At 34.9% G+C, this 12,623-nt stretch overlaps 1 protein-coding gene across 1 annotated transcript in view; it reads left to right on the top strand.

The window, feature by feature from the left end:
- Positions 1–12,065, top strand: part of PAWR (pro-apoptotic WT1 regulator) — a 54,640-nt gene extending 42,575 nt beyond the window's left edge. Inside the window, exons 5-7 of the mRNA XM_081331383.1 lie at positions 2,725–2,866; positions 2,955–3,059; positions 8,658–12,065. Of these exons, the coding sequence (XP_081187509.1) occupies positions 2,725–2,866; positions 2,955–3,059; positions 8,658–8,744 (334 nt within the window). The 3' untranslated portion in view covers positions 8,745–12,065. The remainder of the gene's footprint in view (positions 1–2,724; positions 2,867–2,954; positions 3,060–8,657) is intronic.
- Positions 12,066–12,623: the final 558 nt, after the last annotated feature.

The raw sequence follows: 12,623 nt of genomic DNA, 5'->3' as shown, positions 1-12,623 counted from the left end.
TTCTAGCCAAGATGGTATTATTGGCTGAGGACAATAAATGTTGTCGTCCATCTTCCAAGTTGGGTAAAGCTACTTTGAAAGAATCTTGTTTATCTGGCAACTCATGGCTTGCTACATCCACAAAATAGTTCACTGTATTATTTTAGACATAGGGTTTAGGAATTTTTTTCCCAATTATAAAATAGACTCTGTGGAATATGTTTACAGCAGTCCTTCATAACTCTTTAGCGTGGAGGAATCCTTGAAATAATGTTCATCTATCTGGGAATCCTTGGATAAAAATCTCAAAAAAAATAAAAAAAATCCTGGTAGAATTCATTGTAACCAAAACTATCCATGTTTTGTGATAGTTATAACAAAAGGTGTAAGGTTGGCAGTGTAAAAATTGCACCACTGCTAGTGCTAGCATAGTGTAAAAAAATTATTTTCACCCCACCTCCTGGTCACAATCTCTAACACATCCTTTAGTGATTTCTCATGGAATCTGCAGAGCCCCATTTGAACAAGACTGCCTTAAGAAATCTCTCTTAGTGGCAATATAGTAACAGTCCCCTTCATTTTCCTAGAAAGCTGAAACTATATTAACATCCTCTCCAACTTCCCCACTCACACATTATAGAAGATAATGTATGCATTGCATAACTTGAACAACTTTGTTGTAAACACTGCAAATATAATTACATTTTTGTTTGCTAGATATGGTCACTCCTAGCTTTGTGGCTTTCTTTGAAAATTCAGAAGTGGTTTAGTGGAAAGTAGCCTAGCAATTCATAGAGCTCATGCTACTGCACATTAGGAGAATCATGGCACTTGTATAGGGTGGCATATCTGGTAAGGACAGCTGCATATGGCAATGAGAAGCAAACTGCAGGTAAGTGCAGCAGCCAGCTTAAGTGTGCTATCATTTGTACTATGTAATTAGTGCTATCGTATCTGGGCTGTAAAAATCCAAAGGTTAGTAACTGGCAGCAAAGGATCAGAGAGATCTACCCCTTTTAGAGTTGAGAACATGGGAAGCAGGAGTCAGTAAGCCTGGATCCAATCTCTGAATAAATATCTCTACTAACTAAAACTATATCCCAATTCCAGCTAACTGACTAAGATTGACAAGAATAACAGAATAACAGTTGGAAGGGACCTTGGAGGTCTTCTAGTTCAACCCCCTGGTCAGGCAGGAAACCCTATACCATTTCAGGCAAATGGTTGTCCAGTCTTTTCTTAAAAACTTCCAGTGTTGGAGCATCCAGTAATTCTTGAGGCAAGTTGTTCCACTGATTAATTGTTCTAAATTGTCTTGAGAAACAGCTATCCAAAAGAAGCTAAGTTTTAATTCCATACCAGTTTCATATTTACATTGCATCGCAGTTTCAGAATTCAAATTTTGTAGTTTATCTATGGCTTAGTGCAGCATCACTTGATGTGTCACGACGTATTATGACTTTTTTTCCATTGCTGGCAGTGGGTGGGGCTCGGTTTTGCCATGACGCATCTGACCCATGGGCCAGCAGTTTGACACCCCTGGCTTAGTGTGATGATGCTTTCCCCATTTTGGAAGGGAAATATAGGATAACCTCTTATAAAACTCAACACTACCCCTGTGACACAGGTTTTATAGAAACCATAGCCCATATTCTTTTGTACAACCAGTTCTACAGGGACATTCAGCTGATTTACTCCTTTTCATCTACATTTCCTAGGCACTCCAATAATTTTTATTTGCAGTGTTAATAAACCAGGATAAATCTGTTTCTCTAAAAGAATAAAGTTTTGCTACATTATATGTAAGCTTCGCTCACGAATGGTTGTCATTGACATTAGGGGCTAACTTTGTTTTACTGAATGTATTTTTATTGGTCAATGCTGAAATAAAAGTTTTTGTCTGTCTGACAGAACATAATGTTACCAAGAGCACTGTGTGTATGCATTTATGAAATTATGAGGAATCGAGTTTAACTCAGGTTTTAATTTACATTTTACCTCTGTTTCAGGGAATAAAAATAATGATTTTTTTATTTAGAAAAATGATTACTTACTGATATTTTTTAATCCATTATTTTTATTTTTTCTTTCCTTCTGTAATTATTTATTGTCCCTTACAGTACCCATCCCCCATATTTTAATTAATAAATTGGGGAGAGAGAAAAATGACTATAGAAAGAGTTGGTATAATCATTTTTTCCACATCATAAAGGTCCTAAAACTAAGTGGGTTTTTTCCCCCAAAAAATTTAGAGTATTCCAGTGGGTTCTGTATTGAATTTGAAGTCCATATTCAGACTGTGGCTCAGCAGTCTACAGGTACTCTGTATCCTGGTTTAAAATAATGCAAACAAAAATAAAAGAATCAGGTGTGCCATGCATTAAATGTAATTTATTCATCCTAAATATAGCAACTGACAGTGATGTAGGCATTTTTGTATGTAAATTGTTGAACATTTGGAAGACTGAAATATTTTATGGCCTGTTTGCATTAATTGATGCTTATCTGTAAAACAGATGTAATGTGGATTTGTCTTATGGGCATGCTACAATAAAGAAGATGGGCATAATTTAGCACAGCCATTCCAAATGCTTGTTGCAAGTAGTTTAACACAAGCTGCTGTTTACTTGCCTTCAGTGATTTAGTATCAATATTGCCACAACTAAATTGGGGAACATGGAAATAATTTTGATAATTCTATTATGCATCAAGTATGTTAAATTGTAAGTTGTATTTTTTTCACAGCACAACACCAGATGATGAAGTTTCTAATAGATGTTCACGTACAGACAGGCCAGGATATAGCAGATTCAACAGGGATGCAAATTCTTCTGGAAACTTTGTATCAGCTAATTCTTTGGAAAAGAAGATTGATGATCTTGAAAAGGTCAATATAATCATTATAAAAGCTGCAATCTAATGTCTATTGTTTTTACTGTTTTTAAATGAACTATTTTAAATTTTATTTTTTGAAGGATCTAGCAAAGGAGCGACAAGAAAACCTGAGGCTTGTGAGGATAGCCCAAGACAAAGAAGAGTTGATTGGAAAATTAAAGGAGGAAATTGATTTATTAAATAGGGTAAGTTTTTCTTCAACCTAGCTGTGTTTCCTAGAATTTCTGTACAAGTCATACATTCCCTCACCCATCCCACCCACCACCCACCCCAAAATTTGGATTTACATTTGTGCATAATCCGGCACATTGATGCTCATTTATTTGTTCACTCTTTTATTCATTCATTCTTCTTTCAAAGAATCCAAGAGAGAAGTGTACTTGCAGTTTCTTGTCTTTAGAAGAGAAGAATTTTGGCAACAGAATGTTGGCTTTCAAATCTAATGTTTAAACTTTAGATTTGCAAGCCAACAGTCCGTTGCTAAAATTAGAGATCTTGCCTAACTTAAATAGAGTAGTTTGATCTTGCTTGGAGTAAAACTGGGCTTGCGCTGTATTTGTAACACAGGTGAAAATACAACAAAAACACCTGGTACAATTTTTATCAGGAAATTCTGCATGTGGCAGAAGGACAAATAAGACTGGTGCCCTGATCTATTCCTTTTGTATTTTTCTAGAAAGACTTATGGGAAGGCTTCAATTAACCAGATTGAAGTGTGTGTGTGTGTGTGTGTGTGTGTTTTGTTGTGAAGATAAGAAATGGGAAAGGATGTAATAGTTCTGATAGAATTTCCTATTGAGTTGCGTTGATGAATATACATAAGAGATGAAAGTACAAGTTTAATTATGATTTGGAAATATATGTTGTAGATATGTCAGCTAGACTTTTGTGAGTGCAGGTGAAAGTAGGAGTGGTATGAAAATAATAGTTGAGGCATTAGGGTGAACAGAAGGTAATTGAGAGCAGTGCAGAATGATAAAGGAAAAAAGTACAGCAAGTTCCATCAAAGATGGACAGAACAACAGTTGCAACATGCACAGTGGTGAGGCTAAAAGAGTGAATAGTGATAATTATTAACAATTTGTAAATATTGTTTATGAATATAGAGGTAAAAGCTGTTTCTTAATGCTATAAAAGTAATATGTTATACAAATGAGAATGAACAGAATATTAGAAGTATGTTTGTGTGTACTTTTACAAGCAGATATACAATTGATGACTGAGGACCCAGATACTTTACACGAAAAATTAGTTTGTATAATGCAATGAAAGAGCATAATTCTGAAAAATAATATTCTATTTGACAAAATAATGGAGTGAATGCAAATTACATTTAGTAGTGAAAAATCAGAGCAAATATTTTGGAAAATGGTTTAGGAAAGATGGGGAAATGGGTAGAGAAATTTGAAGAAGGGGAAATACTGGTAGAATAATGGGAACAAAGAATGATGAAATAAGTGCAAATGGGTGTATAAAACAGCATGCTATGCCCATGTGGTCATTTAAACTTGAAAATTGGATTTATTAGGAAAAAACAGTTGAATTCAATAGGTGTGGATTACATAAGTATGTAAGATAAAAAAGAGGAGATAGAACTAATTGTAAGTAATATGGACTTGGTACAAAACTGAAATAAGAATATTGAGATTGTTTAGTTATATAGAGAGATTAAATGAGGGTCAAATTGTAAGAAGGAAGAAGAGTGAATGGATTGAAAAGAAAGAAAAGAGTGAAAAACTTGTGGATAGAGATGAGATTCACAAAAGTATCAGATTTAACAAAAAGCAATATACGGTATGGAGTTTACAGAGATGGTGGAAATGTGGGTGTTCACAAGAATAGAAAGTTATGCAGAAACATAGTGAGTGTTCTTGATTTAAAGTAGCTTGGATGCAGTTCCTTTTTTAATGTCTTATTCTTCTCTGTTTACTACCTCTTTAATTTTTGCATTTTGGATAAGGTTTCCTATGCTCAGAAGGAGTAGTGTTATGGGTATGTATATACAGTTGCAAGAAAAAGTATGTGAACCCTTTGGGATTACATGGAGTTTTGCATGAATTGGCCATAAAATGCGCTCTAAACGTCATGTAAGTCACAACAATAGAAAAACACAGTCTGCTTAAAATAATACTACACAAACATTAGCTGTTGTCATGTTTTAATTGAACATAAGATGGAAACATTCACAGTGCAGGGTGGAAAAAGTATGTGAACCCCTAGCCTAATGACTTCTCCAAGAGCTAATTGGAGCCAGGAGTGAGCCAACCTTGACTCCAACCAGTGTGATGATATTGGATGTGTTGCTGACAGCTGTCCTGCCCTTTAAAAACACACACCTGTTTTGGGTTTACTGGTCTCAAGAAGCACTGTCTGATGTGAACCATGCCTCGCAGAAAAGAGCTCTCAGAAGACCTACGATCAAGAATTGTTGACTTGCATGAAGCTGGAAAGGTTTACAAAAGTATCTCCAAAAGCCTTGATGTTCATGTGTCCATGGTAAGACAGACTGTCTACAAATGGAGAAAGTTTAGCACTGTTGCTACTCTCCCTATGCGTGGTCGTCCTGTAAAAATGACTGCAAGAGCACAGCGCATAATGCTTAATGAGGTAAAGAAGAATCCTAGAATGTCAGCTAAAGACCTACAGAAATCTCTGGCACATGCTAACATTTTTGTTGACACATCTACAATAAGGAAAACATTAAAGAAGAATGGAGTACATGGGAGGACACCACGGAGGAAGCCATTGCTGTCCAAAAAAAATATTGCAGCACGTTTGAAGTTTGCAAAAGAGCACCTGGATGTTCCACAGCACTACTGGCAAAATATACTGTGGACAGATGAAACCAAAATTGAGTTGTTTGGGAAAAACACACAACACTATGTGTGGAGAAAAAAAGGCACAGCACACCAACATTAAAACCTCATCCCCACTGTAAAACATGGCGGAGGGAGCATCATGGTTTGGGGCTGCTTTGCTGCCTCAGGGCCTGGACGGATTGTTGTCATTGATGGGAAAATAAATTCTAGAGTTTATCAGGACATTTTGCAGGAAAACGTACGACCATCTGTCCGCCAACTGAAGCTCCGCAGAGGATGGGTGATGCAACAGGACAATGACCCAAAGCATACAAGTAATCCAACAAAACAATGGCTTCAACAGAACAAAATACGCCTTCTGGAGTGGCCCAGTCAGAGTCCTGACCTCAACCTGATTGAAATGCTGTGGCATGACCTTAAGAGAGCGATTCACACCAGACATCCCAAGAATATTGCTACACTGAAACAGTTTTGTGCAGAGGAGTGGTCCAAAATTACTCCAGATCGTTGTGCAGGTCTGATCTGCAACTACAGGAAACGTTTGGTTGAGGTTATTGCTGCCAAAGGAGGGTCAACCAGTTATTAAGTCCAAAGGTTCACATACTTTTTCCACCCTGCACTGTGAATGTTTCCATCTTATCTTCAATTAAAACATGACAACAGCTAATGTTTGTGTAGTATTATTTTAAGCAGACTGTGTTTTTCTATTGTTGTGACTTACATGACGTTTAGAGTGCATTTTATGGCCAATTCATGCAAAACTCCACGTAATCCCAACGGGTTCACATACTTTTTCTTGCAACTGTATGCATGTAAAATGGATAAACTATTACTGATTTATTGTTAGCAGTTGAAACATATTAGAAGTATTAAATAAAATGGCCAGTTCTAGTGGGATTCTAAGAACTACTCTTGAGAAATACAGCATGAATTCTTTAATCATAATAGAGAGCTGTTCTATGTGCCCAATATTTTCTTACTTGAATTTTATTGTGTGTTACATGGCATTGCTTTTTAAACAGAGTTTGTAATTTAGGAAAGGAATTTCAGTTCATTGGGAAACAAATCCTGCACACAATGCAATTAATTTGTTTTTTTTTATTGTTTGACTATTTAAATTTCAGCCAGTGGTTGTGTTTGGACCTAGTCCAAGTAACTCATACTTTTAATCATTTTGGAATGTTACTTGTGCTAGATAAACATTCCAGAATGTGTTTATATCAAATATTAAGTTTTTTTTAATGTTTCTGTGTCTGCTTTAAAACAATTATTTTGATCTGTATTTGTGACACCCACCAGGAAGACAAAAGTAAACTTAAGTTGTAGCTTTCTTGATATTTGAAATTCCTAGATATGGTGCACACTTTTTTCAGACATTAAATAAAAACAGTGGTGGACTTCAAAATTGTATCCTGACAATGCTACTTTATTTTTCAAATGTGAAGTGTCTGTATTGCTTAAATCAGCAGCCCCAACCTTTTGGGCACCAGGGACCGGTTCCATGGAGAGGTTTTTCTGAGGGAGCGTGGTTTTGCAGGCTGTCTGCATCCTGCAGATGGGGCTTTGCTTGTTTGCGCGGCCTGGTTTCTGCCATGCTGCAGACCAGTACTGGTCCATGGGCTGGAGGTTGGCTTAAGTAATCCCTGGCTTAAGTAATAAAACAATATCATGCTGACAAGTTCAGTGTTGCTCAACAAAAAACAATGCTGTTGAACATGTATTTCTCAGATGAGTTCCCACAACCAGTTTTGATAAGGTTTTCTTTTCATTTATACTGATAACTAAAATTTCTGCTGCAAAGAGCAAATACCATAGATAACAACTCAAAAAGATAGGGGGATTACATTAGGTATTGAAATAGTTGCCATCTTAGCCACAGTTGCAAACAATTAACATAGTAATGCATAAAGTAAAGCCATAAAGTGTTGCAAAATTAAAATTAATCAAGGCTTCACAAAACTGCTTTGCAACCCAGAGCAAAACACGTGTCCTGGGGTCCACTAACATCCTGATACCAGGGCTTGAGGAAAAAGCCAGGTCTTCAAGGCTTTCCAGAAGGTCTAATGGCTCAAGGCTAGTACAGAGTGATGTGTAGGTGAGAATGCAGATCAAGTCACCTCTTCCTCAAGAGTGGGGAAAAACAGGTCGTGTGTATAAACCCTTCCAGTGAATCAGACCATCTCTACCCTGGATCAGCTTTGCAGTTGCCATGGTGACAAAAGATCTCTTGAGCTGCCTTTGATCCCAAGCTGGGAGAAGGCAGAATCATATCTCAACCAACTATCAAAACGGCACAAGTAAGCAAGTACTGCATTAACCATTAGGTTTGGGGTGGCTGTGCCATGTCAGCTATTATAATATATCTTTCTCAGGTTTAACAGGTTTGTGTAAGAGAATTTATAATTCTTAAATCCCTTTTGTTAACTTTATTCTTTTATTTTCAAATATACATGGTAAATAAATGTCTGTGTTTGCAGGTGTTTGTGTATATGTAGTATATTTGTATTTTATACTACTATTTCAAAGTTTATATTATTAATTTTAATCTTTTTTCTCCTTGTTGCATATGTGTAGCCTGAGCAAGTCCTTTAGCGTATTTTTTGTTTAATAATTGGTTTTTAGCCGATTTGTTTTGTCTGTATGTACTTTTCTTAGCTATCCTGACATTGTCAATTTAATTTTGGATATTCCAGATACAAATACCAATTTTCCTGTCCTGGGTAACAGCCATAATAAAGATAAATATATAAAGCATTCATATCAGAGTAAATTGTTTGTTACAGAATATAAATTATAAGTTTATTAAGTAGCTCCCAACCAGTTTGTTAAGCCATCTCAATCTGTAGTTCACCATTTTTTGGTTTTATGGACTAAAATTCATATCATGTATTACAGAGTGAATTATTAACTGAATGATTAAAAAGAACTTAATACCAATATATCTTGTTTTATTCTCTCTCAAAGGATCTAGATGATATAGAAGATGAAAATGAGCAATTAAAGCAGGAAAATAAGACACTGTTAAAAGTTGTTGGACAGCTGACAAAATAGAAGACGGAAGCTGCCAAAATAGAAGATGGAAGCCTCAGTGAGGAAGGAAATATGAAACTACTGATTTGAATGTTTAAGGGTCAAGATTAGGATATTTCCTTTGTGGCAATATGTCAAAACAATTGTCTTTATATTTATTATTAAGGAGCAGGGAGAAATGATGAATGTTTTACATGATGCGGTTACTTCTAAGCTCATTCCCTTGAATTTCCCAAAGTGAGATGCTCATTGAGATGCATTAGGTCTTTCTATATATTTGACCCAGTTATACTTTTTAAAGAATTCCTGATTACAAAGGTCGCAATTAGTCAATATGGAAATTATTTGTAGGGGAGGGGCTTTTTCCTGCTCTATGAATAGAAGAAATAGGAATATAATCTGTTTACACAGGGTCAAAATAAGTATTTTGGCAGGTATTTGTTCTTTGTTTGAACAGGTAAAAAGTGCATTACTGATATAAAACATTTTACAGAGTGTTACTTTGCAAAAATCTTGTATGTTGTGATTTTATTTTATACTTTATCTGAAGTACTGACAGTAATAGATAGTATTTTCCTGTATAGATGCTGTTTGATGAAAATGTTTTATAAATCATAAATAAATCATCAATAATTATCACAACTAATAAGTAGTTTTTAGAAAAACGTGTATATTGCATACTACCACACAGAGCTTATGTTTCCACAGGAAGAATTCAGAGGGTGCCATTTTTTGAAATTTATGAATACTGTGAAATACTTCAAATATTACAATCACAGTTTATTGGACTAAGAACAGTCTTTCTGATTTTATATATTAAGTTGCAGTTTTCTGATCTAGATACAGTGAGAATCATTGCCTAACAATAGTTTAACAAATCATATAACCTTTGCATTGGGTTGAGAAATATTAGTGTTCTTGGCCAAATGACTATAGACCAAAACTGTTCATTTAAACCATGCCTATGTGAATGGACTTCATCCAAAATACATGTATCAGGTTAGCATCAAAATAAGTATAATGGATTCGTTTTGCAACACTATGATCTACCAAGCTCTTATATGATTCATAGTGGTTTTTGAATTGTGATAAAGTTTTAATTGATATAGTTTACAAAGGAATTTTATGATTGTTCACCCCTCTAAAAGTATTATAGAAAACATCTAGAATAACACTAATGTTTGTTAAATAAAGTATGTTGCATGTTCTATTATAGTCTAGTGTCAGTTGTCTATGTCACTGTTGTGCAACAATTGTCCGTTCTGTTTTAAGTTAGAAAACTCTAAAGTTAGAGAATAACTTTTAGCAAGGAAACTTAAATATAACATTTAAGCTTTCAAAATACCTCCACTGTTTTGTCAGGCAAAAAGGAAATAGGGAAAAAAAAGTAGAGAAGTAAAAGTAGAAAAAAATAATCAGCTCCCCTGATGTCGAACTCTGAAAAACTCAAAACCAGCATTTCTGACTTTTCAGATGGTCTTACCCTTTACTCTGGATGTTTTTCTTTTGAGCAACACAGCTACTTTTCCTTTTGCTTGAAAAAATATAATTGTGTTTCTAGCCTTTTCTGTTTTGAAGTCAGCTATATAGCCTTGAAAAATACTTTGTCAACTGGACCTAGAGTAGCACTGGAATTCAAAGGCATCCTTAGTTGCTTCCTAATGCCAATGTTTATGTACGAAAAGTGTATTAATGTTGCAAAGGCAATCTCTACTGAACAAAGTTAATGTAGTGAACTTTTCCCCCATGACTCACTATTTGAGAATATGCACTAATTTGTCTATGCCTTTTTTTCTCTAATGATTGTAGTTATAGATGCAGCATACCAAAAATGCTCTATTAGTAGATCACAACTATGTAACTACTCATAATAGATTACATTTTTGTATTTTTAAAGGCTGTATAGGTGATTTATGACCGCAGTTAGGGTTCAAATCTTGCCTGTTGAGTAAAGCAGTCATTAAGTGAGATGCCACATGACTGCTTTGTCAATTACTGCAATCCCAGTATCTGCCAACCCCCACCCCCCACACCCGGTTGCAGTCATTAAACTAGTTGTTAAGTGGATGGAGCAAAATCTTCCTGGCAGATAGCCCTTTTACTGTCAAATGTTTCTGTACGCTACCAAAGAATTTCAACTCCATTCCAAGCATTGAGAAGAAATCCATTGTGAGGCTGCAGGAACAAAGCTGAAATCTTCACAATTTCACTAACATTTCTGCAGTTTTAAAGCATCGTGTGGTTCTTGACTAGCAACAGCAACTGGGATTGCTAGAATTGCCATCAGTAAGCAATATGGTCACATGATATCATACTATGTAGCTGCATTGTTTAATGATAATAATTCTGGTGCTCATTGCTGTTATATTCTGAGATCTATCTGTAGCCCAAATTAAGATAACAGGAAAAAAACTAGTAAAACAAAGGAGAATGAGACAAAATAAGTTCAAATCCCAGTGTAAAAGTCTTTTAAGTGTATTATTTTGAGATGTTGGTAGAGGGAATTGTAAGGCTATATGTCCCCAAATAAAATGTATGTATTATTCAAAAAAAAAACCTATAGCTTCTTTATAGTCTGCCAAAAGTAAAATATTCAGCTGAAAAACTACATTTTAGATTTTCTTGAATGAGCAACTCGTATGATTAAAATAAATAAAGAACCTACGGTAGTTGGATACTCAAGTCGCTTCTGCAAGATAGTAGCTTCCAGCTTAGTTTAAACTGAGTTCAATCATTCCTAACTATCTCTTCCTAAACTGTATAGATTTCATCAGTTACAGTGATTCATGTTTAAAGAAATAGACAATTCAATAGGAAGGAAAACGGATCAATTTTTCATAAAAAGTTTCTGGAAAAAGTTTCCATAAAAGTTTCATAAAAAGTTTCTGGAAAAATTATTTGGGATTCAAATTAAAGGAATCTTATTTGATCTCTTTGTGCAATAGAATTTCATTTAAATAAATTTCAGGCTTTCAGCAAGAAATTAGCATGAAGATCATCCCTAGATAACACTTCCTCCCAGTAAATTGCAATGTATAAACTAGAATCTTTCCAGAAAGACTCCAAGTAGGCTTGTACAAATAGTGTACATATCTTTGTTGTCAATGCTCAGTTAGTGCCCTTGGATAAAGTTTTTTGGAAACAAAAATGCAAAAAATCACAAACTCTCTTTTATAAAGTATTGTGCTGTGGATTATTATCCATATTCCCAAAGATATTTAAATTATTGCAGCATAAAAAACAAAGTCATATGCTGCCATTAGGTTTATTTTGTTACTGGAAAGCTCAAAATGCATATTCCATTGGCTAAAATGTATGTAAATGTGCAAATATTGATTCTGACATAAATCCTACAATGACTAATACGTTTTGTTAGATCTGGCCAGTATTTGTTACATATTTTGTTTTTGTTTTTCTAATTTATTGGTCAAAAACTCCTTATAGAATTACTGATATTTGTTATAATTTTAGAATGCTAGCTGCTTCCATTTTCTAGATCATTCTTTTTAACCCTGTAACTAAAAGAAAAGTTTTATTTTTAATGAAAAACTGAGACATCAAAAAGATAGTGTTATTACCCCCCCCTTTTTGTTATGGCAGACACATATACATTACTGTAAATGAGAAGACAATCAGCATCTTGCAAATACTGCAAGAGTCTAGCCAGCAAATCAGAAATTTAACTAGCCGCTGAATCCACCTTCCTAATATTATCTAGTTAAATGACTCTGACTTGTTTTCACAAATCATGCCATTATATATAGTACAAATGATTACACAGAGGTTTTGGGGGAAATGAAATATCAGTTCTATCTATTCAGGCCGCTCAAAATATCTCTGTGTACCAATTGTTTCAGGTGGCACTATTGCTGGATTCAGAAAGAATACAAATTCTGAGAG

This window comes from Vipera berus (genome assembly GCF_964194415.1).
Source record: "Vipera berus genome assembly, chromosome: 6".
In the NCBI taxonomy this organism is placed as follows: domain Eukaryota; kingdom Metazoa; phylum Chordata; class Lepidosauria; order Squamata; family Viperidae; genus Vipera; species Vipera berus.
Note: the sequence above shows the minus strand (reverse complement) of the source record. Positions and strands in the feature narration are given on the sequence as shown.